This window comes from Xylocopa sonorina, chromosome 2 (assembly GCF_050948175.1).
Source record: "Xylocopa sonorina isolate GNS202 chromosome 2, iyXylSono1_principal, whole genome shotgun sequence".
NCBI classification, from domain to species: domain Eukaryota; kingdom Metazoa; phylum Arthropoda; class Insecta; order Hymenoptera; family Apidae; genus Xylocopa; species Xylocopa sonorina.
This window is the reverse complement of record NC_135194.1, coordinates 14464680-14492328: the sequence shown is the minus strand read 5'-3', so window position 1 is coordinate 14492328 and position 27649 is coordinate 14464680. Positions and strand designations below refer to the sequence as shown.

At 50.3% G+C, this 27649-nt stretch overlaps 1 protein-coding gene across 9 annotated transcripts in view; it reads right to left on the bottom strand.

The window, feature by feature from the left end:
- The window catches only part of LOC143432839 (glutamate receptor ionotropic, kainate 2), a 257821-nt gene that overhangs the window by 31672 nt on the left and 198500 nt on the right, over positions 1-27649 (bottom strand). For 8 of the 9 annotated variants that reach the window (XM_076909748.1, XM_076909753.1, XM_076909749.1 and 5 more), the window contains exons 3-7: positions 22647-22808; positions 11631-11882; positions 4630-4805; positions 4193-4246; positions 3934-4098 (exon numbers count right to left, since the gene is read on the bottom strand). The exons of the other annotated variant lie outside the window; for it this stretch is intronic. In XM_076909748.1, coding sequence (XP_076765863.1) covers positions 3934-4098; positions 4193-4246; positions 4630-4805; positions 11631-11882; positions 22647-22808 — 809 coding nt within the window. The remainder of the gene's footprint in view (positions 1-3933; positions 4099-4192; positions 4247-4629; positions 4806-11630; positions 11883-22646; positions 22809-27649) is intronic. 9 annotated transcript variants of the gene reach the window in all.

The following is a 27649-nucleotide window of genomic DNA, read 5'->3' as shown; positions in this document are numbered from 1 at the left end:
AATGAGTTTCATCCGAGAAATATTACCGCACGGTGGCATTCCGCCCCATTCACGCCAACTCCTGTTCCTTCGTGCACTACCCAGGCGAATTCGACGAAACTGATAAAAAATCCTAAAGTATCTCCGCTCAAAGTCCAAGCACCGGTAACACGAACGATAATAACGATAACGAGGCTATTAATTAATGGGACAGTGCGACGATACGCGCGACCAGAAACAACGATGAATAATTTACGACGCGGTGTAACAATTATATACATAATCGTTACTCGTCCTATGAATAACACACGAGATCGAGCTGGTTAAATCGAATGATTAAAACTGATTAAAACTACCATTTTTTCCCGAGTACGTAAATCTGTTCCGCTCGCGATCGTGAACGGAATGGAGAAGCGGACCGCCGGGGCGGTTAATCGACGAGGTTAGCCGTGACTGGAGCTTTTAATCGGGAATTGATCGGGGGCTGAAACAGGCACACGGTCGAGCCTTGAGATACGATTTCTTCCTTCGTTCGATGTCTTTGTGCGAGGATAATCTCGCTGAAAAGCGAAAGGAAGCCGTACGAGGTTAATCACGTGACGGCTGACTGCTGCGCCCATTTCGCTAATTGGGTAAAACTAATAATAGCCGGGCGGTCTCCTGTCTCTTTGCCTCTTCTCTCGTATCGTCTGCGAACCCCCTTTCGCTGGCTCGCGACGCAAAAACGCCCCGCGTCGTCTAACGAACCACCCCTTTCGCTGTCCCCGATCGGAACTAACGAGCCGTCCACCGATTTGCCATTTCAATTCCGTAATCACGGTACGATCGAAAGAAACCGAGCGTACGATTGAATCGCAGCCGTAGAGGTGGAGGGACGATTAAAGATGCCCGCCAACGTCGCTCGACACGGGCTTTTTTCGAAACGCGACGACGAAACGTGGTTAGAGAAACAGCGTTCGATTTGGGTCGCGACCGTGATACGCGACAGTAGTGGAATCTTCTTTTTTTTTTTTTTTTTTTTTTTTTTCGTAACCTGGCAACGTTGGTACGGGGCGCTGTTTGGCGCGCTGTATCCACGCGTCGAAAATACGGGGCGATATTTTAGCCCAGCCTATCTCTGACACGTCCCGGAACTTTTGACAATGCGCAGATGCGTGTACCAGTCGAGGACTCGACTGTTACCTCGTTCCGTTTGATCGCGGGGGTTGATAACGCGCTCGAAGCAGGCGATCGCTTCTCCCGCTATCATCCCACTTGTTCCTCTTCCGGAACATTTTTTATCGGAAAGGAAACAAATGGGTAGACCGCGAGGTTTATCGCCGGATCGGTCACCGGAGGGAAATTTCACTTCGGGAGCAATAAACACCGACTCACCCCTGGGAGCAGAGTTCACGAGTCGCGCAGGGTGATGTAATTAGAAAACTCTTTTTTACCGTCGACGTGCCGGAGAACTGTAAATCTTCGCGCGGCTCGTTCGCTCGCGTTCTCCTCTCACTTTCCCTGGTCGAAGTTCCCACAACTTTTTTCTCCCTCCCCCAACCCTGAGGAAATAAAGCGCGAGGGAACGCGGTCGATGCATTGGTTGCACAAAACGCTAGAGGGTGGAGGGTGGCATAATCTCGTTCAGACCGGAACCACCGTCCGATTAAACCTGCTAATACACCCCTTTCCTTTATTTGCGCGAATTTACCGCCGACCCTGCGTTATTCCTTTGAGAAAACCTCGGCGTTAATTGGATTTTTCCTTTCGCGCTTCACTTTTTTTTTCACCCCCTCCACGCGGCTCCTTCACTTGTCACGTTTCCACCGGCGACACGGCGGTCGATTCAAACGAGCCATTCGAGAGCACTTCGAGCGAGCGACGGCTTTTAAAAGCTGACGAATTAAGTTCCTGCAGAAATACGGTTTCTTTTCGGACAGCTGTTCCTCTGGTTCTATCTCGGTTACCTGGTGTGTTTTATTGAGGCAGTCGCGGCAGTCTGGAGAGGCGCGAAAAATCTATTTCGCCGCGAGACGTAGCCGTCGTTCACGCGAAAATATGCCGGACTATCTCGCGAGTGTTTCTATCTACCGTTTTGTTACAGACGCGTTATAAATTTCGTTGGCAGTCTCCTTCGAATATGGATCAGTCGTGCGCGATCAACGGGTAGGTCGGCGTTCAAAAATGGCTCGGACTAATAGTCGAGTCCAAGGTTCGTATTCCCAGAAAGGAAACCCTCCAAGGAAACCCTGGAAATATTGAAATATCCGTAGTAACGGGAATAAAGCCAGCGGTGTTACAAATACTGTCTAAACCCATTTGCTAAAAGCAGCCGGCTGGTCCATGTTTAATATCTCTGGAATATCCGGTGGCAGTGAAAGAACGATTTTTTTTTACAAAAAAGTATTTCCATTGCGGGGTCCCGTTTTTTTGTCGATGAAACGTCTGTGTTCGTAGCTTCGCGCGAGAGAGAGAGAGAGAGAGAGAGAGGGAAGGAGAGAGAAAAACAGCGGCGTACCCCGTGGAATATCTTGGCGTTACTGTAGGGGCGGGTCCTCGTTTCTGTCAACACCCTCGCGGTTGTTATCATTTTTCGCGGGTCCGCGGTTCCAGTTTGCATCACAAACAGGGGCGGCGGAACAACGGGCACGAAAACGAGAAAGAAGATACGTATTTCCAGACCGTGGAATTTGGTTATCCTGACGAACCGCGTCGGATGGAATAATAAGAGAATGTGGAACCAGCTGGCCCCTCGTATATACACATCGCTGAGCTCCGCTCGGTAGTTTGCATTTTCAGCGTCGCGATATCGCGTTATTAAAGAGGGGTCGCGGACTCTGTGTGTGCGCGCAGACCGCCCGGGTAATCACGGGATGATTTTGGGATTTTACAAAGTTCCACGATTCCCGCCGGGGATGGTAACTTCGAGGCGGAGGTGAAGGTTGCCGTCTGGCCAGCCGGCAGGTTGGCTTTCGAATTAATTTTAAAGCTCCCGGGCTTTCGAGACGCTCGGACCATCCGCGAGCAACGAGTTCGAAGCCGTAATAAAGATCGGCGTGTTCGCGATGAAATTTAGTGGATTCTAAATTGGCTGAAAATCTGAGGGGAATTTCACAGGAGAGAAGACAGGGACGCGCGTGTCACGAAAGTCTGCGGCACGAGCCGACGCGAGAGGCCAGACACTTTAATCTGCATAGAAATCGAGAAAAAGCAGGTGGGTGCACGCGCGTCGCGAGCACAAAGGACGTCGTCCCGCGGCCTCCGCGGGAAAACAACCACCACCGACACGACGACGACGACGGGATTCCGTGGAGTTAATCTCGTCCACTCTCATAACTTTCCATCAGATACAACGAGCCCGTTTCCCGGCCATTAACTCGGTTGTCAGGATTCCATCGCGCGTTACCAGCGAATTACTTTCGCCACCGTGTGAAACGTCCGCGCGGCTTTGAATAGGCCGGCTCCCGGTTCGAGGCTTTTCACGAGCGCCGCGCGTCGTCGTCGTCGCATTGTTTTGCATCAACGGGCCGCGACGCGAGACACGTGCCACGCAGTTTCCACAATTGGCCTCGTTCTCGCGCGGCTGCCACGCGATCAATAAAGTATCGCGACGGTGGACAGAGCCAGGATATTCGGCTTTTATCGTCGAGGGGCTTTTCAATGACCGTCCGCGTTCCTCGCGCCGTTTAGCTTCGCGCTTCGCGCTCCAAAGCCGCTCGCATTTCTCGCGATACGTCGCAACCAACTAGATCGAGCGATCACTTCTACAATTCTTGGAAGAGTTTCGAATCCTCTCAAAATCGTGGCTATTGACTCTGTACAACTTAACCGAGCAAACGAACGCGTCGACTCGATAAAAATCGCGCTCTCGCGTTCCCACTGGGGTGAACATCGAGCGAGCGTGCAATAACGGATCGCGCAAACATCCTGAGGGCGTAAAAATTCGGGCGACGCTGGTCTGAGCTGGGCTCTTACCTGTATAACTTTCGATTTGTTGAGGATCGTATTCCCGGACAGTTGGTACCGCTCCATGTCCCTCAGGATGCCCCGCACACCGACGTCCTCCGCGTCGACCAGACGGAAGGCAGTGATATTGACGAAATTGTACTTGAAGTCCTCGAGGTCGAACGTCTCGATATCCTGGAAAACGGACAGAGGTGGAGGTCTCGCGTTTTCCTGGCTGTCGCCTAGCCCTGGGGCTGTCCGTGCCCTTCCACGTCTCGAGTGTACTTACGAAAGTCGTGAAGAGATAGTGGTACTTGTAGTCGTTCATTTGCAGCTGCAGGATCTGGAAGCAGACGCGTGCGCCAGATTCATTCTCGATGGTTTCCTATCCGACTGATACAATCATTTTCTCTACTATTTCTACGTAATAATTGTTACATTCAAAGTAGCGTTTCATTTCAACTAGAAAATCTCTGTTATGCTGCTGTTGCGATTTCACAGGAATCGCATCTGCCACGACGCGGAGACGCGTTTTGAAATAGTATTCGCGGCTGTTTGGGAAACGGCATCGACGAAATAAAAGGGGGTAGTCGCAGCGGAACCCGCGTCGGATGAAAGCTGGGACGCGGGAATAGCTGAGGGATATTTACATCGGAGACGGGCCGGGGATTATCGAAGCCACGGGGGGCGCTGGAAATCGATGCGCGCAAATATGTATGTAGTTACCATTCGCAGAAAATGATGCATATGCTCCGGCTTGGTATCCACGATCAGGTTCCGTATTTCCTTGCTTTTCATCTCGGATAGAACCTGCCTGTAGGAATCCGGGTCGGCCTGTCTGAGGTTAACCTCGATCTCTCGAGACTTGGGCGACCTGACGAGCGCTCGCAGCTTCACCAGCCCTGAAAGCACGCGATTAACTTGGCTGTCGCATCGATTAGAACCTTCGCTGTTCGATCCGCAACCATTTAGACCCGGGCAAATTTTCTTCACGCGTCGACGGTCATCAATTTTCTCAGCTCGGATGACCACGCGACGGAAAACAGCGTCGAGCGATCTCAGATTTCGTTGGAACTTTATCGCGACTCTTACGAACGATTACATAGAGGGATAATCTTTGGAGAGTAACGTTAGATGCTTTTTAATCGTGCCAGTTTGGAAGAAGAAGAACTCGTGGAAGGTAAATTCGAATGGATAGTCTCAGAGTTTCGTCGAAGGGACGAGCAGTTTCATTCTTAATCGCCTCGACGCTAACCACAATAGGATGGGCTAAAATAGTTTCTTCGCGGATCTTCTTAGATATTATTAGGCTGGCCGTTTAATGGGACGGAAACCCGTGAATCGCGTCGCCCGATGAAATCAATACTTCCCACCGCCTAAGTAATCAAGGTATCATCTCGACTTGCGGGTCTTCCGAGGTTCGAGTTCGTTCCCTTTCAAGTTTCCACTCGGAACTTGGACGCCCCTTGTCCCACGGAGCAACGTTTTGTCGATTCTCTCGGGTCGATCGGGTCCTTCGAGCCGCAAACACGAACGGACGTCTATGAATCCAATCATCGACGTCTGAATTAATCCTAACGCAACGTTGAATTATACAGCAACGCCACGGTGGTTGGTTAATCGATTCTCGTTCTACGTTCAGTCTTGTGCATAGTCTAAGATATCGACAAGTCAAGTTTGGAACTATGAACGACGCGATAAATACATTAGGAGACACCGCGATGATTAAACTGTCCCGTAAATAATCGAAAGGATTAAACCTGTGGGATTTCATAGATTCACTGCGAGGAAACGAGGAACAAATGAATAATTCGCGTGGATATGTCGTCCTACCCGATTAGACTTAGTCAGCGTTTCCGCTGCAGTCGTGTTAATTAATGGGGGCAAATCCATGGACAGGCTTTCCCTAATCCCCCCTAGTAAGAAACGGAATTTAATCGTTGCCAGTGTAGCGAGCGATCCACGTTCAGCGTTTAGCGACTAGGTAAACACCGACTTTCGTGTCTCCTCGACACGCGTCTGGTCGTTAAAGAAGATGCATGGTCGATCGTGAAAATAGTAAAAACGTACGTCCACGTCCGGACAATTGAACTGCATTATTGGAAACTCTACCCCGGCGGAATATTCGGCCAGCCCTTACCGTAATTAAATTGCTAACAAGCAAAGCGAACAATTAATCGTTCGAACCATTACCCATCGTCGTTACGAATTCAATAGAGTGAACAGCTGCTACCGACGCGCGTCAAAACTTCTCCATTGGATATTCACTGGAGAATCGCGTCGACAATAATAACAGGATAAATCGTCGAGCTTTTTCCGCGCGAACCAACCGCCCCGTGATCGTTAGAGGGTTATTTCGTCCCGGAAAAACGACTCGAAAAAGGGACCGTTTATACATAAATCTTCGCTCGATACAAAGTGGGTGGACCAGACGGCAAGCTGGTCCCACCAGCCCCTCGATTTGACCGCGTAAAAACGCGCGAGACGGGGGACCAAGGCGGCCCACGTTGGGGGATGATTCCTCCGGGGACGCTCGAAACCATTCGAGACCCGTCCCGCTTCGAAACAAATTATTATACAGGCATTTGCCTCTGCTCTAATGACAACCACTTACGATCGTGCCGCGAATGCCGATATCCGCCGCTCGATGAAATATTGCACCGCCACAGCGCTAGGAAGGAAGTCGTTCACTTTTTCCTCCCGCGATGGGGGACGCCTGATATCCGGCGGATTGAAACGTCGCCGTCTTTCGGCTTGTATATTTTATCGAGACGGCCGGATCGTGGACGATGATAAACTGTCGACGACAACGCGTCCATCGCGTTCTTTCGCGGTCGTCGAAAGATTAATATTCTTCGAAACACGACGCAGACGTCGATTAGATCCTCGCAATGCTACGTCGTCTTTAAACGTCGTTGCGTGAAACGTGTCGAGTGGTGTATCTCGCTATAAATCAGTGCGAACGGTGGTTGCGCGCGAACATTCGCAATGCTTTCGAGTATGTTGGAGTTTCAAGCGTGATTAAGAGGAACGTCTGGGCGAACGAAGAGTAGCTACACGGTAGTTTGGGCTCTGGAGGGTTCGAGGCGCGAAAGAAGATTGTCTGAGGTGTGAACCGAGGGGCCAGAGCCGCTCAAGGATTCCGAAGGACGTGACTGATCGAACTTTTGGACTGGCTGTAAAGCTTCCTTGAAACACAGGTGAATAATGGCAAGATAAAACGAGAATAATTCTCACTTACTTTTAGATCAGGCACACAGGATTATTGCCATCGAATAATTCCTGTTAACTGCACCTTCGCCTCTAAGCACACCAATAGAACGGTGTCCAGGCACTTGCCTCTTCCCTAAAAGGCATTTCATTGTCCTTTACGATAATGACAAAGCCTGGTACGTTTCCCTTTTCTTTTCTTCTTGGATCTTCTTCGTTATGTTGCGACAACGAGTGTCTCAGTCGCGTTGAGTCCTTAATCACGACGTCTGACACGAAACTGGCGTTAAACACCCGAAGTATCTCCCTTTCAACTGTAATTCGCAGGATCTTCTTCTCACGAGCCTTCTCATATTTCTTTCGTCCTTATCTTCCCTCGCTCGAACCTTCCCTACGACCATCCTTGTACTCCCTTCGCCTCTCTTTTCTTCCTTAATTTCTCACGCTCGAAACCTTCACGCACTCTCCACGGTCTCTTGTAAATTCCGCCCTCGCCATGCGGAATCGCGTGACACGCTTCCGCTACTTTGAACGTTAAGCTCGCAGCGACGCGACGCGGGGGTGGCAGAGACAACCGTCGGTTCACCCGTTGCGGTGATTTAGCTGTCGCGCGACGCGTACGTGGCGAACTGGATACATACTTCCGGCATGGTCGGATGTCGCGCCGCCCCAGGGGGAGCAGACGAGCCGTTACCAATATCGCGCGGATCTGCCCGTGACGCCTCCGTTTCCGTGACGCGAATACGCGCAAAGTGCTTCCAAGAATGTCTACGCGCCGCGAGGAGGTTGGATCCCGCGACGTAACGGAGTTGTCCGTCATGGGAAATGGGAATATCGCGAACAGCTGAGACGTTCCTCGATAAGCGGAGAAGTTTAACAATCGTCGCGCCATTCAAAGTGGTACCACGCGATTTGGGTCGAGGGAGGAGGAGGAGGAAGAGAAGGGTAAAGGATATTCCACGGATATCGCGTTCGCGGTTTAAAATGCTGCGTCGCGCCTCGCCATTGTCCGGCGTGTTCCACGAGAATCGCGAATGTAGACGGGAGAATAAGAAGGATCGGCGAAGGGCCAGCGTTCGAACGAGCGCTTCGAACTTCGACAATGGACGGTGATGGCTCGAGATCAGAGTTCATTGAGGATTCCCGGGACGTGAGAAAACGGAATCCAGCTGCCAAGATTAGGAACAGGGTCTGCATACCTCCACATACGTTCTTCGAGAAGCTTTACTGCCCCGCGGTATTTCCTATTTGAGAGCGCAATGGAATCGAAGTCGCGGGCAAGTGAAAAAGACGCTTGATTCGGAGGCGAAGAAATAAAAGACCTGACAGGGGTTATTCGTCCGATCGAGAATTGACCTCAGTCGTCCCTGTTGCCAGCGAATAAATTAGATCTAAGGAACTAAATGGAAACGCGGGGTCCCTTGAAAACAGGAATCCAGAGGCCCTCCACCCGTTGTCGCGTAACTTCGTTCGCGAACAGCTCCCTCAAGTTGAATTAGACGCGGATTCCCACGGAGAAACTTGCGCCGTCTCGAAGAATGCGCTCGGGATGCAAAGCAGCCACAAAAGCTTCTGAGTTTCCCGGCGAGGAGTCTCGCGAGGTGTTTTCCTCGAGCGGCTGTCCAGGATGGAAAACTTCCGACGCGCGTGGATTTTAACGCACCACGAACGATCGGTGGGCGCGAGATTAACACGCGTGTCGAGGCGACGCTGGTCCACGAGGACCAGGAATTCTCCGCAAGCCTCGTACACTCTCGCTTCCGGGGCTCGATGAAAGATGCCGCTCTGAATAACGAGGGTAAACGCTGACAGCTCGAAATAACGAAGGCTGGTGCCCGCGTTAAAGCGTTATTAGGGTTGCTGGGAATTTCGCTCGTGAATCTTGTCACAACGCGCCGTTTCGCAGGTCTGGCGCGTTTTGACACGGATCTTTTTCTTTCGCCCCTGAAATAACTGTCGTTAACCCCTTTACTGTTCCGTGAAACATGCGTGCCACGGCTACGCGTAGTTTTCTCGCAGAAAATTTCGTAACTCGACACAGTCTGAAATACTTTCTACAGTGTCGCGCGTCAAGTTTAACCCCGAGGGTTCGTGCGTTAAATCGTGCATGGTTTATCAGCAACGTTCACCAAGTTCAGGCTTTAGTTCGCGGAGACTGGACGGATTAAAGTTCGACAAGAGTTCGACGGGAAATCGTTGCGGACGGTTTGGCTCTCGACACGGCGAAGGGGATGAAGTTACGCGGCACGGAATCACCAGGTGGACGAGGGTTCGAATGCGATCGGTACGTGTTCCGTTTTGGCGAGCCAGGATTCGTTACCTTCGCGTGGCGAAATGGAAAGGAAAGTGGAAGGAAACACGGAAATTCCGGGGCAGTGGTAAATCTCTGGTCTGGAGATCGGTTTGGTCTCACCGCTGGTGACGCGCGATGGTAGAAGGGGCGTGTCGTTGGTTACGGGCGTTGTAATCGGCTTGTACGTGTAACTTTCGTGCACCTCCGCGAATAGATAAGCTCGTTGGTCGGGGCGGTTAAGCTCGAGGTGTTTTCATCGGTCCACGGTTAAGTTCCCGGGCAAATCCTATCGAGTCTTGGAAACTTCACGCGAGTTATGAAACTTGCCGCGTATCGGCGGACTCTCGCATTGCGAGGGTGCTTGTTGGTCCCGGCTGGATTGTCCGACGCGTCCGTTAAAACGCGAACGTCCGCTCTGTCCGCTAGGAAATTGACAAGATTTTCTGGACGAGATGCATTTTCGTCGCGTACCCAATTTGAAGCTCGAGGGTGACGCGAGGTGCGACTGTCCAACGACGAATGTGCTCACTTCACCATCGGTGACGTTCGAGTTCCTCGATCTCACCGGTGGAAGAGTCACGTTCGTTGCGCACGAAATGCGGTAGCGACGCACGTGCTGTAACAATCTGTCACCAGTCGAGCACGCAGCCCATGCTTACGACGGACGAATTCACCTGGCGCCAACTGCATCCCAGGTTGAACGCGAGGGCCATCGTTCGTTTCGTATAACAAATGCAACCTGACTGAGTACAAAGGTTTTGTAATCGTTTTACCATTATCAAAGCGTATGCTTCTTGATAATTCAGCGGACCAGTAGCGCGAACCAGCGATTGTTCCGACCGCAGCAACGTACGCCGGTGAAATCGATTGCCGATTCCATTGTATCGCGGTACTTCGCAACCAACGACTTACCCGCGAGCTTGGTTTACCGCGTAACAATGCGTGCACGGTTGCAGCGGAACGCGATCCCGTTCCTTTGTGTCTTCCAGCATCGACAGCAGTGAAACTTCGAGGGTGTTAATTAAAATTTTGCCGCGACGGAACGAGCCCTCGAAATGAACCGGACCACGGTGGTTGATAGCGAGCACGTGTACCTTTTACATAATTCCATTCGTTCTCTTCCATTATTCATCGTCGAAGATCGTAAGGGCCGAAGAATGGCGGCGAGCGCGGAACGACGCGATGGCGGAGGACGCGGAGGAGGGTGGAAAACCGGTTGAAAGCGCCGGAAGGAATCCCCGTGCAGTTTAAAACCGCCATTTCGCGAATTAATTAGACGGTATTCGCCCTCGCCGGAAGACGTTTCCTCCTCAACGGCGCGACGAACGCGGACGGCGTAGGTTTTCTCATTACGAATGAATTTCGTTATCTCGGTTTTTACGTCCCGGCTACGAGAGCGTTATTAATCGGCGTTATTCAATTACCGCGGCTCGTAATTATTGCTAATAGGACTGGTAATTGGGAGGAGCTTTCTTCCGCTGGCTGTTCAGCGAATTGATAACCCGACCGGGTAAACTCGTCGAGGATATCGGCGCAATTAACGGGCCGGCGTGTCGACGACCCCGTTCCCCAGTCGTCGTTTAAATCGAGATTCTTCTGCCATTTAGGGTACCACCACTCTCGCAGCCCTCCGATTCACCGACACGCTCGATCCGAATTAATAATCGAACAGATTATTACCGACGAACATTATTAACGAAGAGGAATCGGCCGCGGGAATTGCGCGGGGCGAGCTGTTTTCTTGCAACCGCGTGTTGCTCGATAAATTGTGTCGCGCGACTAGATTATGAATATGCATCGCTTTTAATGCCCCGTGACAAAAACACTTGGCACCAGTCTGTTCTTGTCCCCATTCTATCTTCCAAGAGTTTACATAAATTCGTGCGAATCTTTTGTTGCACGAAAGTTTACTGGAGGCATGCCAATTAACGAATGCTGAAATCGTTCGTGAAAACATTGAGAGGGAGAAAGTACGACACTGTTGTATCAGTGCCTCCATCTTCTACCAGAGTTGTTCTCTTTGTATCGACGAGAAAGAAAACTAATTAAACTCGCGGTACGGGGGACATTTTCTTGCCAAGAAAACTTCGTCCAGCTCGAAGAGCGTGGCAAGCGTAGGTGGTACGAACCGTCGTAGGTCGAACGCGTCTGAGGCTGTTTCTAACCACCGTCGCGGGGGGATGAACGGATCGAAAATCGCGTGGTGGACGGTCGCGCGACTCACCGTAGTCGTCCTCGTAGATAATGGCGACCTTGGTCCAGTTGAGAAACTCCATGATGTCCTGATAAGCGGCGTTGAGCAAATTTTGTGCGGGATAGAGGTTGATGCTGAACTCTTTCGCCTCCGTGTCCAGGTCCAGCCTGGCTTCCAGATGTGGAATGTCCAGTGCGTCGCAGATGCTGTGGATGTGTTGGCCCAGGATGGGATCCGACGGACCGAATACCGCCTGCACGCCGTGCTTGACCTGTTGACACGCTGCAACAGGGTACGAGGCACACGTTTATTCGATTGTGACGCGACACCCGAGGTCTATACCGGCTCGAATCGTTCGGAATATGGCCGCGCGTGTTTGTTAACGCGATCGCTTCGTTTGACGCTCGTTAGAGGAACGCGCGTAGACCAGGCTGGCCAGCTGCTGGCAATTTCCGCGCCCGTTCGTTCGATAAACCATTACGCGGGGAAATCAGGGGGAGCCGGAGAGGGCCGCCATTAAGATTGGACGCACGTAGATGAGCGGCGAGCATCGTTAATGCGGCATTAACGGCTGGCTAAGCAGTACGCGCGCTCGTCGGACTCGTTCGACGATGTAAGCCTCCCTTTTGGAAGCTATTGGAAATCGTTTCGCGTTTCAGCTGGATCGATCATCATTATCGAGGACCATTCCCTCGTATACACTTGTCACACGGATACTTCGCTGTGTAATTTATCGGAGAGAATATAATCAGTTCACAGTTCACCAGTGAAACGTCTTGGAAGTCAACCAGCTTAAGATCGCGTGAGCACGTGTAACGCGATACTCCTGTTTATGTCATCAAATTAACGCCCGACCGAACACGGCTCGAGATTCCACTGTTTGCGAGGATCGTCGTTCTCTATCCGCTCGAAGCGTAAGGCGGATGGGCACGCGTACGATGACCGAATGGAATGCTCTTGGCGTTATCTCGCCTCGGTTCCACGGAGTTGTTACGGTCCGCCTCGTGCCATTCAACCCTTGAGTTAACCAACTGCGATGGCTTTCAGCCCTGAGGCAACCGGTCCTTACGTCGGCAAGTTAATACATTGGCACAGGACGTACAACTCGCGTATTCAAATGTCCCGGTGGGAACAGCAGTTTGCACCGTGGCCCGTGCCGCGGCCAGAGTGTTTCGGATGGCGGGACACATGTTGGATAGACCGATTAAGGGTTGTTTGCGAGATTCAATTCCTACCGGCGATGTTGCGACCCTTGAATCGGTCTGCTCGAACGCCATCGAGAGAACTCGACCGCGAGGGTACACAAACGGAATTCTTTTTTAGACGAACAGAGGACGTAACATTGCGAGGTGGTGATGACACAAGGGATAGAAAAAGTCTATTCCAGTGGAGAGATTTCGAGAGCGAATATCTCTGGGAAATGAAAGACGTAATCCTCTTTATAAGTTCTTCGCTAATCTTCGACTAACTTCGACCAATTCTCCTCCTATTCGGTACGTCTGGCCATAAAGGACTTATCTACTTACGACATCGCCCCACTAGTGACTTCGAGTATGACTTCCTTGGGATAAGAAGATCGGCATCTATCATCGTTCCCCCGGCCTGACGACACTTCATTTTCCTCGTCGAGTATATCGTCGAGGGGTATGTTACGGGGTAAACTACGGCCGCGAGGTGAACCGTAAGAGTCAGTTACGTTGTGTAAATCATGCCAACGACGTTACGATTTATGAAGCTTCCTGCTCCTCGACGATCTCCCGATTATTCGAGGCCCCGGGGAAAGTTCGTTCCGGGTAGAACGAAAGCCGGCGTTGTAATGAATTCGCGGACGAGGTAATGAGATTTTGGTGGGTCGTTTTGGGGTTATATATGGTTCGTTATCGCGGTCGTTTATGCTCGACCCGCATTATTCACTATCCGTTTTTACCTCTAATTGAAATATGTTACATTCGAGTAAAATGCGGTAAGTAATTATCAGATCGCTTAATACACCCGCGTAATATCCTCCATTCGTCACTAATAATCTAATTTACATCGACAAAACAAATACCACGCACGCTCGTCCCCAAAAGAGCAACCCATTTTTATGAAGATATCGATTTAATCTTTGTAACAATTATTTTTCATATGCACGGACGTAAAATAAACGTGAAATATTTCGGGATAAATCACATCTGTTATGAAAACACGGGAATAAAACGTGAAAATAGAGGCGGGACCACACTGTGTTAAAATATTACACAGCCGTATAAATTCATCGGAACGTGCGTCAATTTAATCAAGCTTTTTTAAATGCTCGCATCGTGCTTTCGAAATAGGGCATTATTTATGAATTCTTTATTCATTCGCTGGGTGCAAAAGAACGTTTGTCAATATCTGAAAACGTTCGCGATGTTCTGCCGGAACTGTGCGACCATTTTATTCGCATTGCATTCTTGCGCGAACCGATCACACGTCGCGACTCCTGCGGACTGATGTAAATTCGATAATCTTGTTGGAAACGCGATCGCGACTTCTTTTGACCCTCGATCTCGGGATGTCTCCGCGGGCGATGCGAGAGCCGTTGAAAAAGTCCCTCAAAGAAACGGTAACTCGCTGCGAGACGAGTCAAAGGAACCGCGAACGAATCCCAATGCCGTCGGGTTAATTTACGTTTTAATCGAGTAATCGCCAGCGGAAGGTCTGCTGGTAAAAAGAAACTCGATTCGTCGAGCCCACGGCCGTTTCCATTTCCGCGTCCGCCCTGTTCCGTTTATTTTTTAATATCCGCCCCATTAGAGCGTCCTTTGAGCCGACGACTCCACCGCGACCCGCGAACAAGTGGAAATGGCCGTGGGGACGGAGAACGGAGACGAATGGCTGGCGACGGACAGGATAAAGGCGGCGACAAAGAGACGGAACTTGACTCGGCACGAAGGGACTGAACGCGAGGGATGGCGATCAGAAATAGTCGAAATGTAACGACGCTGGCTTGCGTACCTCCACAACAGGTGGCACGTGGTAATCGCACTTTATATAAAATCCTATGAGACAAGGGTGAACGGTTTTATGGAACGCGTTGGATTATCCGCGGAACGTTCAATCGGCGAGATATTAATTCTCATTGATAAATGGCAACCGCTTTATCGAGCAATCAATTGAAAGAAAAAACACCCGTATCGATTCGAAAAGTCGATAGCTCGTGTATTTTCAAATCGTATGAAACCGTATTGGACGACCGCGTAAATGACCGCCGCGGTATTATTCGCGATGCGAGACTGACGACTCTTTGGAGGCTTCGACCGAACCGAGTTTAATTAAAGTTTTTAATTAAATCTCGACTTTTTGCCGGGGACCTCATTAACGTGGTCAATGTGCCTGGTTACATCAATTTTCTAAGACCTTTAAATCCCTTTCGCTTTCGAGAAAGTAATATAAAGAAGAAATTCTCTTAAGCGCGGGACAAAGGGTGGCCGCGGAATAATATGTTGAAAAGCGAGGCGGATCGATCTTGAAATGAAATCGAGAAATAGCCCCGGGAACCGTCTGTCTTGCGAACACTAAATGGTCGTGAGAAAGGTTGCCGCCGTATCGGTTGAAAGTACCGGTGCTCGGAGAACTTTGCGAGCTGCGGATGGTCTCCGAGTCGAAGTTGAAAATGCTTATTTGGTCGTGGTCGGTTCACGCGGCTGCTCGCTGGAACCGCTGTCTCACCCGTGTCAGGTCGTCGTCGTATAAGTTACCCCTCTTGCCTACACCCAGCACATTTAACGAAACCTTACCCCCTAACATTTCACTTTTATAGCGCACTCACGACACTCTCCAGTGGGTGATTTTTCAATTTTAACCGTAGTCACTGAACATTAATCAAACACACTTCCCCTTCCTGTTGATCCCTGAAGCTCGATTAAATTCGCCGCGCCGGCTCCGCGAATCTCTTACGGCTGATTTATTTTTCTCAAGGCGCTGGCCCACTCGGACGTCCCTTAATTTATTCCCGGCTAATTAACCCGACGGACCAAAGGGCAGAGGATAAACTTCCGGTTAATTTGCCGTTAAACGCTTGCGCTGGTAATTACATCATCGACGACAGGTCCAGGCCGCAGCGAGGGGGGGGGGGGGGGGGGTTGAAGCGACGCGGGGGTGGATAACGAGAGCAATTAAGTGGCACGGGCATCGATCTTGCCAGTCACCAAGGACTGGCCAGTCACGCTTCCGATAAAACGACTCGGCGAGAGAAAAAAGAATCCAATTTCCCGTTCACGTGGCTGAATCGACGCACCTGGGGACCATATGGGAACGGAAACGCGACGCACCTGTACCGCGTCGTGGTCCAGTCATTTATTCCCCAAGACGCCTGTCAGAGTGTGAGTGCGAGGACTTTTTTTATATTTTCAACGAAGTTTGCGAGGCGAGATCAATTTTTGGAAACCATTGGTTCGACTCGATGGAAACAAAATTTCGAAACCATCGAGGGATAAGAGAAACGAAGAGTTCAAACGAGACAGTGGAATATATAGGATATAGAATAGCCAGCGACGTCTGAATTCGCTCTCTATACAAGAGATCGGGAAAGCTCCGCGTTCGATGACCGTGTCGGCGACAAAAGGAAAAGAAGATAATCTTCTTAACGAACCGCGCCACGCAAGCGTCGTTCGTGACGACGCGCGTTCCCTTGTGCCACGACGCTCACGGCGCATTGTCGAGCTTCCTTTTCGATTCGTTGACCTTCCAACTTTTCCCGTCGCACGGAAGAAGGCGATCTTCAGCGAGAGTGCTGTAGGATAACCAACTGTTCAAAGGTCACGTTTCATCCAAAGAATTCTCCACGGTTCCTCAACCAGATTCGCTTGTCCGACCAATTCTCGATCTACTCTACTGTAACACTCGAACAGGTATCCTCGATCAAGGGCTAGGAACACGTATGTTCCAAGTTCTCGCAGTTGAGGATCTTCGAAGCTGCTCAGAGCCGGAGAGTGCAAGAAAATGGCGCCTAGTAATCGTAAAAATTCGGACAGAGCGCCTGGTCAGCGGCCACGGTTATCCAGGCCGTTCTCCAGGCAACGTTATCGCGAGCTACGTTATCGTTGCGCGTATTTCATCGGAAGAACCATCGGGACCATCGCTGTCTCGAAGTTTACGAACGTTCCACGGACGTTGCACCCGCCGTTTCCTTCTCTGTCCCCTGACGAACGACGCGATCGATGAATATCCGCCACGGGGAGAACTCGCGACGCGTTCAACGCGTTCGCCACCGGTTTGATTCGAGGCGAACCGTGGCCGGACGATAAATCCACGCACGGATATTATTCGTTTGCGTAACAGGTGACACGTGGCTATCAACGAGGATCAATTTATGACCAACTGATGCCGGACGCGTGATGTTTTTCGATTCGAGGCACGAATCGAACCCCTGGGACACGATCCAGTCTCAAGCGCATAATTATTCCACGGCTCGTGGACCAGCGCTCGCGGTACCGTTGCCAGGAAATCCTGTTTGGACGCAAAAGGGTCAGGGATACCGCAGCGGGCAGTGTAGTATTCTCTTACGATTGCCAAACGAAATCGTGGAAAAAGCGAGCACGGATGTACATTACATCCCTTAGCCTCGTTATCTCTGCCAACTGTATTCTTGCATTTTACCACGGACAAATTATGAATTACTTTGTACCTCATTTCTTTCAAGGACTTATTTGGAATATTGGCGATAGAATTGTAGAGAAACTAAATTGGAATTTTCGATACGTCGCGGACAAACTAGCCGTTGAATTTTCGCGGATTTTAATTGTCACGAGGGGGGCTTTTATCGTCGCTAGTTAGCGCACGGTGAAAGTTATTCGCCTATCGATTGGTGGCTCATTAAAATTCGGATACGTCACCTTCCGCGTTGATGAGCTGGCGATTTACTCGCGCGTTAATCGCTAATGCATCCGGTCTGCTGTGTACTAATTACCGCGCTGACGCGAATCATTTTTGTTTGCGAATAACAGATTGCGTGAAATTGATAGGGCAAATACGAGAGACTCTAACGAAGGTCCTGAAGGTTGCTTCCTCGGGTCCTCGAGCCGCGCTATTAAGCTCTCGCGATCGAAATTATGCATAACGCGGGGACCATAACAGAAACATTTTTCATTTGCAAGTAAAATCGTCTGTCTGCCGTTGATATTCGCGGTGGGTATCGAGCAACTTTGAAATTGGCAAACTTCGGCCCTCTGTCGCAAATAATTCAACGCGTGCGAGTAGCAACTACTATTTTCTAGCTCCCGATGGAATTTTACGCGACCTGATATACATTTTTTCCCTAACGATAGTCTTCAGGAGAGCTTAAATTCGGCTGAATTCGACGTGGCGATTCCCAGGGGTGTTTCGAATTTATGCGAGAGCCAAGCTGAAGTAAACGGAACACGCAGCCAGCCAATAGAGCGCGGAGGGAGGAACGTTCGTTTTGGTTCGCGGTGAACGAAGTGACGAGAAATACCGAGAGCTGATAACAAAGACCGGTTCTCGGGACCGTGTATCCTTTTCAGACCTTGTTGGCTCTCCTTTCAGCTACCTTAACGAGGTGGCAAGTGCTGGTTTGCCCTTTGATGTCGCCAATTCTGCGACCAACCCACGGACCGTTAGTCAACCAGGTTCAATCAGAGTAATTGTGCGTTAAATCTCTTCGCCCGCCGGCGGAATCAATATCGCGTCGTCTCAGAACTTTCGGCTCGTCTTTTGGTACACTTCGTCAACCAAGTCTCTGTCGCAAAGTCGATCGAGCGGTCGCGATTGCTTCGACGCTCTAATTGTCAATCAAGGATAGACTATATAAAATAAAAACTGGAATTAATCGCATTAAAATCTTGCTACCATTTGAAACATCAGTTTACGTCCTGTACAGAAGAGGCTAATAATTATCCTGACAGAAATTTCCGCGGATCCCTCGCGCGGCTTTTGAATGGCACGCCAGCAAAAGTTGCGATAGAATTTATTTCGCACGAATCAACCTGCAGACAGTCGGGCGAACTCGTTACAAAGGGCGGACGTCTGTTTCCTCTCCCTGGATGTTACGTCGCTACCTGTTCCGCAACTTCGCTCGTTCTCATCCGTCTCCCACCCTCTGGTTCCTTCGCTCGTCCGTGTCCAGTGGAATCGACTGGCGCAGGAGACGCGGCGGACAACGGGAAATTTGAAGAAGCGACGATAAAGGGATTCGCGATACGCGTAAGTACGTTTTGATAACAGCCACGACGGACATTCGAGACTGAAATTCAACGTCACGAGCGTAAAATCGAGTTACTTCGAAATTACATTTTTGCTGGAAATAGACAAGTAAATATCTCGAAATATTGTAAATTGTAGATTTCTCGGGACGAGAAATATCCATTGATGGTTCAAAGAGAGGATCCAGCGGAGCCGAAACATGGATACTGAGGTATCCTTCTTTATGTGGCCTCGTGGCGAAAATTCTTTTGCCGAGGAAACACAGAGATGAAGACGTTTCGCCTTCCGTGGCTGTCCGCGTTAAGCTCGCGGACAAGGAAGAAGGAGCGGCGCCTATAGGAAAACGATACAACAATTGTCGGTTTATTTCGCGTGGTCCGCGTCTGGTTCCGAGGAAAAGAGGACATTGCGAGCGACCCAAGGAAATTGAAGCTTTTCTGCAGCTCTTCTGACCAGGAGTGTGTGCCTCGAATTACGAACGCGAAATAACTCGAGGGGGTTGGAAAGTCGTTAGTAACTGGAATTCAAAGAAAGAAGAATACGTGGCCCGGGTGAACTGCGACGAATCGAACACCGCGAATCTTCGGATCTAGATCGTCGAGGGGAAAACTGACGATACAATAATATCTGGCCGCTGCGTCGAGAATTACGAAGCGGAACAGCGGCGATGGCGGCGCGATTTCAGGCGTGATAGAGGGCGCAGGTGTTAGCCAAAGTGAAGCTTAAATCGCGAAAAGAGCAGCGGCTGCACGAACGCAGCGGCGTTCACCCGGCTCTGAATTACGATCACCAGATACGCCTGGCTTAATCTCCGTTTCGAACCTTTCAGGCTAACTCTGAGCTCCATTATTCGCAGATTTCGCGGTGGCGCGGCTGTGCTGGACCGAGGCTGCGATACGCGTGCAGTACGAGAAGGTTACGCTTGATAAATAATCCGAGAAGATACTGCAGCGTTAACAGGATAAAAAAGAAACGGAGGTTCTTTCGTAAGTAATGGTTTAATAAGCGTGACACGTGTTTACGTGGTCCCAGAGGGTTCCGGGGCGCGCGCGATTTATATAAAATGGCTCACGGTCGAGTTCCTTGCCGGGGAACTGGCGAGAATGTACGTTCACGGCCGAGGAAGCTCCGTGCGGAAGATCGAAGATCGAGAAGCAACTGTGAAGGGTGCCTATTCGTGCAAGGCATCGAGAACGAAGATCTCAAGAGGTGCTCTCGAACACGTGACAAGACGTGACGTTGTACAAGAGTCCCGCCCTCCTTTTTCCTCGATCCGCCGTGCAACGTACCCAGCGAGAACTGCGACTACGGTCCCCGTCCCTCGATTTGTCGATGGAACCTTTGGGAATCTCGTCGCCGTTCAGATTTAACGCGGCGCGTCAACGATTCGCGGCTTCTCCCCCCGGGACGTACACACGTGTCGTTGGGTGCGCGACAAATCGACGCTGCTGCCCGTAGGAGTCGTCAATTTTCGCGCAAATCTTTTCTTTTTCCAGCGAGGAGAAGGAGAGGGACGAACCAAGCGTGGCGCACGAAACGCCGACGAGTTATTCCGCGCGAAGAAACGAATCGAAAAGGTAGAAGTGAAATTCTCTTTCGAGCGTTTCCAGTGAATCGAGTTTGCACAATCGTTGGTCACGTGTACGCTTAACTGGTTCCCCTTGACGAATTTCACATGCGCTCCGTTCCATTCACCCTGGTTCCTGGATCCACGTGTATCGTCACACGTGACCTCGAGAGAAAATACTTTACTCTTCGCCTCGAGTCTTCGACACGACTCACCTTCCGCGAGGAAATTCTACGGTTCATATTTTAAAGGGAACCTAGCAACTCTACTCTGGAATCTGAATACAAAGAAAGCTCGTGGCTCGTTCAACAATTTCTAGAAGAACCACATCCATGTACAGGCGAGTAGCTGGCGTTCTCCGTTCTTTGGTGTTCTCCGTTCACCCTGGTAATCGAGCGATGGCGAAATCCGTGTTCATCGCGGGCTGTATCGGCTGAAGGTCCGATAACCGGTCCCCCGTTTATCCAGCACGTATGCATATAACCGTAAAAACGTAAAAACGCCCCACGGCCGGGTGCAGATAACGCTTTATGCGAAACAAACGCGGCGGCAAGCTTCATCTCGGTCACGAGTGGCCGCATTTGCATGCATACAACCGTGCCGTTCCACGGGAGCGTCGGGCCCTCGTCCCTCGCTTGTTCTCGAGAGCCTCAGAAGCGGTTTCGTGGAAACCGCATCTCGAGGCCCATCTTTAGCGGCAGCCCTTCCGAGCTCGCGTCGTTCAGACAGCCAGGGGCCGATGGAAGACCTCGTAAACGAAGGGTCTCGATCAGGGTGAATCGAGAGCCAAGCTCGAGCGAACCTTCGAACAATAACTTTCGAATACGACACCTCGTTTCGTTTGAGTAGATTTTTCCGACGAATCCACGGGTCAATCTAGATTACATTTGGTACAGTGACTGGTCGAAGTTTAACTCGAGAAATAGCTGGTATGTTCGTGGAAATAAGTCTATTCTCGCAACTATGTATGCTTCTTTAAGATATACGGTCCATGCGAGCAAGGTGTACAAGTTTTTTCACGTTTCAGGGTACAGAATGATGATTCGAACGTATGTTACCGAAGAAGTGGATTCCCAGCGGAGTAAGAGTCGTTGTCGACGTTTCTGTGGAAAGTCACGGTTGTCTGGCAGCGGGTAAAGTCGGACAAGGATTTCACTGGATCCCAGCCACGAAACCAACTACTTGGTAGAGATGATAATCATACGTCTGAATTTGTACCCAGCGGAGAGTGAGGCTGAACGTTGCTTTCTCGGCGATTTTTAACCTTGGCGAAACTTGGACGGGAAGCGAGCTGCCTCGAGTACACAGTTTTACTCCTTGTACATACTTACGTTTTCCATTTCAATTTTTGCGCGAGAGAGAACAGGACGCGAACGACTCATCGCCGGGTACCATTTTCAAGCGCGAAGGGAAATCAGAGGATTCCGTGCGAGCGTCGAGTGGAATCGAGCCGAAAATAGGCAGAGCGCGTGCTTACATCGATCTGTTCGTGTAGCGCGTGGATCGTTTCGAACGATCCGTCCAAAGGCAAAGAGTAAATCCATTGATCTGATTTTCCACGGAGGCTACGTTTACGCGAGGAGCGTGTAACGCGACGGAAGCGGCGTCGTCTGATGGATTACTCGGCAAATACTGAATTTCAACGTGGACCTAGGGAAGCGTCCATCGACGCGTAACGGCAAAAAGACGCCGCGAAAAAGCGCAGACTGCTTTTTATCTGTCTTATCCAACTTTTCACGCTGCGCTATTTATCCAAAGAAGGGGAACCCCAACGCAGCGATAGTGTTTCCTTTAAACGGAGCAGCTTTGCAGACTTAGGTGATGTAGACCTAACGACGTCGTAAAGGGAGGCTATACAAATCAACGCTGGTTGCACGTATACACGCCCCAGTGTCGTCACGAAATAGCGCTATAAATACGTGAAATTTATCGTACGGAAAGCGTTGCGTATTTCACAATTCCGTTTTACAAAGACGCTTCCTCGCAGCCGTGTCGGTTTATTTTCGAGCGCGTCCCACCGAGGTGAACCGAGGTCGGAGGACCGAAATTATGCAACTTCGTATAAAAATCAAGCGACGTTGGGTATTTAACGAGGGTTAAGCCGATGATCGATGGCGTATATTTAAAAGTCAGGGACGTAAAGAGTACGTACCCTTTATTACGTCGCCGCGAGCAACTCTATCATTGGCTGGTTTATAGCGTCGCTATAAACGTCCCTCGACGCTTCGCGACCTTCTTCGTCTACCGTTTACCATTTTGAGAACGAAAGAGAGAATCAGCTGATTGCCACTCACCCTTTTTCGACGCGTGGAAGGAGTCATCTTTTGGCACGTACTGTATGTCGTACTCCAGCGTCGTTTTCGGCAGGATGAGCTTGTCCTTGTTGATCTTGTACACGGCATACCTGAAGGCCAGCTCTGTACTGCTATCCTTTTGGTCATGAGTGAATATAGCACCTGAAAACAATCGACCATTTGGACAGGGTCAGCTAGAGTGGTTCACCCTTTCGCCTCGATATACTTAAAAATCGCTGAACCCGCTATTCCTTCCCAGCGAAGGATAAGTACCCTCTCGATGCATTCGATCACCGTGAATTAATCTGTCCGCGTTCTCTGATCAATTCCCCCTCAATTCTGTTCGCGTAACAATGGAAATATCTCCATCTGCACTTCGACGATTATAGAATCGCCACTATTACAACTCGTCTCTTAGTTAATTAGATCGTTCAATTCCTCGCGACTACGACAAAGCAGCGAAGGTGCTTCAGAACGGCTCGACGCGGAACGGATTTGCATACCGAGAGACCATCGTGCATCCGACCACGGTTTCTCCAGGTTCTTTCTCGCGTCGAGTGCCAGAGCAAACTCGTTTACTAATTGCTGATCGATGCTACCGAACTGGGCGAGGTCGCAGATAGGACCGTGTCAAGGACTAGGCCTCTGTGCATGCATAAACGTATGCGCATACCGTTCTCGCGGCTACGAAGCCTCGTTCGAGTGTCCCTCGAGTGCCACGGAGGATCCACCGCAGCTTTGCGTCCGATACGATTACGCATCTCGGGGCAAATTAAAGTCACTGGCAATTTCCCGTGGCGAGGAAATGTTCCGCGGCGTTCAGTGGTGTTACCCAGTCTTTTCCCTGCTGAAGAGAGCTTCCACCTTCCAGGACAGACGTCTGCCGAACAAAGGCGTCTGCCTCCAACTAACCGTGCCTCCGTGAAATGAAAACAGGACGCCCAGGCACAGGATCGTACCCAGGAACACCTCGACAAATTTTATTCCCCTACTGACAATACTCTCGCGCCGTTGTCGAGAGATCGATGAACTGTGTGAGTCGATACACTCTCCGAGTGTCTCTGCGATAGGATAATCCAATAGCAATTTTCAATTTCCAGGATAGAGAACGGATGAAAGAAAGAAAGAAAGATGGCGGCAATGCGAGGCAGTTCGCGTGCGAAGAAGCGAAGAAACGAGTTTGACGTGAAAGAAACATCGCTTACAATTTCGTGGGGAGACCGCCTCTTTTACGTCGTGCCTCGAAACACTTCTCTCTCGTTCTCTCTTTCTCTCTCTTCCTAGCCATTTACGAGGATTTCGCGGGAAACCAGGTCGCCGCGATCCGTCTCTGTTTCGGCCGTTCGCATAATTAATTAAGGAGGTACGCGACTCATTAATCGGTAGCCGCGCAAGGACAGCCGTCGGGATCGACGCGCTTTCCCGACTTTCTACCGGGTGAAAAATAGCTCTGCGAGGAGTTATCAATTTCCTGACTCCCTCCTTCGAGGCTCTCCGCAAACGCTATCCGCAATTCGGCCGCACCGCGGTCGCGACAGTGACAGACGAGGCTTGGTAATCGGAATGTCGCCGCTTTCATCGGCTTTCCCATCACCCAGGATGGGCAGTCCATTCACGGTGTTCGTTGTTAATTCGAGGCGAGCCAAGCAGCGGGCACCGCGGACGACCCGTGGGCTCTGGGTCAGATGCGTTCTTCAGATACCTTTTTTTAACTACGTGAACGTCGCAGAGTATACGACCCGGGGGCACTCTCGAACGAGAACGAATGAGCTGCACGGACTTGGAAATGTCCTTCGGACGGCCTACCCTGCGATTCCCTTTGGGAACGATCCTATTTCTAGCAGACTTTCATGCCGCCTCGTATACGTGGGGTGACCCCTATCAAAAATCGGGGCCATCTTCGTGATTGCTAAAGGAACGCTCCTCTTTTCAGCCCTCCCGCGCGACGCGTTTCCTTCAGAATCCCTTCAGTCTCCGTTCTGTGTTTGTTTGTCCTTTGATGGACACCTTCCGGCTACGCTTCGAGGTATCCTGACGCAAAACCCGGCTATACTCGCAACGCCATTGACTATCGCGCACGTAGACTGTTCAGAATTGAATACTTCAAAGCTCGCCACTCCCTTGAACGTTACTCGTTTCGTAGATACAGGATGTCCGTTTGCAATCGCTGTTGGACTCGCGACACCTTTTTCCTCTCGGAAGGAGGCCCGTATTTCGCGCGCTAAATTGGAGCGGAGAACGACATCCGCGGTACCGTAATGGCGGTAATCCCAGCTGGGAGAGACGCTGAACAAAAATCCTACAAATCGACTAACTAGCCGTGAGGAGAACAAAACCTGCGTCGTTGCGGCGCTCGAAACTACCCTCTCGTACTACATCCACCCCTTCCACCCTAAATCTTCAATCTTCCTCCACCCCCAGACAATGTTTCCTTCGTTCTGCTCTGTTTCGCCCGCCACCCATCGATTAATCCATTTATCGACGAATAACTCGACCCTCTCGACAACTTCACCTTCTCGTCTCCTCGCCTAGCCGGAGGGGGTGCGACTGTTTCCCGATTCCTCTAGAAATGACGATAAGTAGCCCCGGGGCATTGGTGGAAACGCGAGGGCTGGTTCTTTTAGCGGGTTCGTGGTAGAACCATCCCCTTAACGGTGTCGCTTTATCATTCGACGCTTAAATGGAGAGCAAAGGGGGCTGCCTCGCGGGATAAAACGCCGCGCCAGGCCAGATTGTTTCCTTCGGGAGCCGGTTCGAGGCGAGAATTATTGCCGCGTAGTGGGTCGGGCATTTTTCGCTGCTACACTCTCGAGTGAAACATCGACCGTGATCGCTCAGAGACACTCCTCGCGTGCAGCTACCACGACCGTTCGCAGCACAGGCTCTAATTGTTCAATTGCAGTTTTTTCCTTTGGTGACCATTGATTTTTCAATGTCACCTGTTTGAGAAATACCGCCAATTCATTAGAGCGTTTGCATTAGCACAGAGAGAACTCTGTAGACACTCGAATACACTAACGAGATGATCTCGCAGATGCTCGCAGCTATCCTATTAGGGATGCATAGTTCGAATTATTGCCTTGTCGGGGAAATGTCGCTAATGAATACCTGTTTCGCGTCGAAAATGGTTCTCCCAGAGTAACGTAACGATCCTGCATATTTGATGCGAGACCTTTACACTTGCAGACAATCGGAAATCATGGACCTCGGTAAAGTGGATAAGAAACATTCGTCGTTTTGGTGCGGAAAAGGAAGTTGAAAGAATATCGTTGATTTATCGGAAAAGTTCGCAACAGAATAAAAGAACTCTGGGCGCGGAGCGGCAGCGAGAATGTTTCCGGTGGCAAATTCGTGTCGCACGGACAAACAGATTACCGATCGGAATGGATGTCCGAAACAATTTAAAGGCAAGAGTGGATCGAGGAAAAAAGCGACGGAGTTTTACGTTCCACGAGTCGCGGATGTTATCGCACATCCATTTTCGACGTAATCTTCGCGAATCCTGCGGACTTAGGATAAGGTAGTCGAGATTTCGCGCAGGTTAATCTCCATCTCTGTGGAATTACGCCCGCGAACGAACCGGTACACGAGCATGAGCGACGCTAGATAAATTTGAAATATCGTACGGAAGCCGGAGAGCTTAGTACCACGATCGTTTACTTGACCACCGTTAAAACCCCAATTCTTCATATTTTCTGTTCCCCTTTCGACGGGACACGAAGTACACCGCGATTAAAAAAAAATCCAGTATTTTATTTTAAACACCAAAACTCTAACAAATTTTTTGTCTTCCATCTGCAAACAATACCTCAAGCTTCCATGCTTTGCTCGTTTCATCGTACCTTCATCGCGGGCGCATGCAGAACCGTGGAGAATTAATCTTATCCTCGAAAAAACAGTGATACCGGAGTTGGGATTCCTGGATGATAGCGCAGGCAGGACGCGGCGTAAAATTTCCCAACTTCGGTAACCCGATATCATACTTCGCGGCAGTTTCATCGCGGAAATAATTGCGTTTCCCGGAGCAACGATACCTCGCGTCCTAACTTCGATCGAAACGGAAGCGAGACGAGAGGAGGAGAGTAACCGAATAAAAGAAGTTAATCGAAATAACGCTGCTGGTCCACGAATCGTGTTCATAAGCGCAAGTTTTTTCCAGCTAATCCAGCTGGTATCGTTTGTTCCCGTTTCTTTCGTCCGGTTCATCGAAATATCAGGAGTTACCAGCGTTCTCCAGCGAGAGATCTTCAGGTGAAATCTACGGTCAACGAACAGGCGTAACGTAACACGTTCGAAACGAGACAAAGTTTTCAACGAACCGTGGTATTTTTTAACCGTAAATCGATCATCGATGGAATGTTTGATCGCTCGCGATCGCTACAAGAGAAAAGGATCGGATAGAGCGGATTTTTTCGTCAATGAAGCGACGTAGAAAGCGGCTCGAGGAAACTTCTGACGAGCTTCCTGAGAGCGATGCGTGCGGTACGCGGAAATCCTTTCACGTTAAGTTCCTCCTGATCCTGTAGCTTCCTCGGTGCGCGAGTTATGCACCGCCTTTTCGCAGTTTCCTCTCAGTCGTCTCGATTACTTTTATCAGTCCGCGGTTGGTGAAGTTTCTCGTCCCGCGTGGTGATGCGAAAAATTCAATCTCGCGGTGTCTACCGCACACTCCTCCACCACCAAAGGCAATTTATTTTTAATCCCTCCCTCGACTACTTTGGGTTCGCATGATCCCGCTGTGCTTATTCAGAACCGCGCGCAACGATCGCAGATCGCGCAAGATGACTCTGGCGCGCTCTGAAAGCGGAAAAACCCTCGATCGACGCGACGAACGGGTTCAAATATCCTCTGATGAGTCCGTAAAGCGCGACACATGTTTCACGCGGGCGGGAAAAAGTTCGAACGGCGATTTCACGAGGATTTCCGCGCATTTGCAGGCCGTTCCAGGCTGGGCCAGGGGGTGGAGGGTGGAAAAAACGTTGGATTCGGTGACGTCCGTGTGG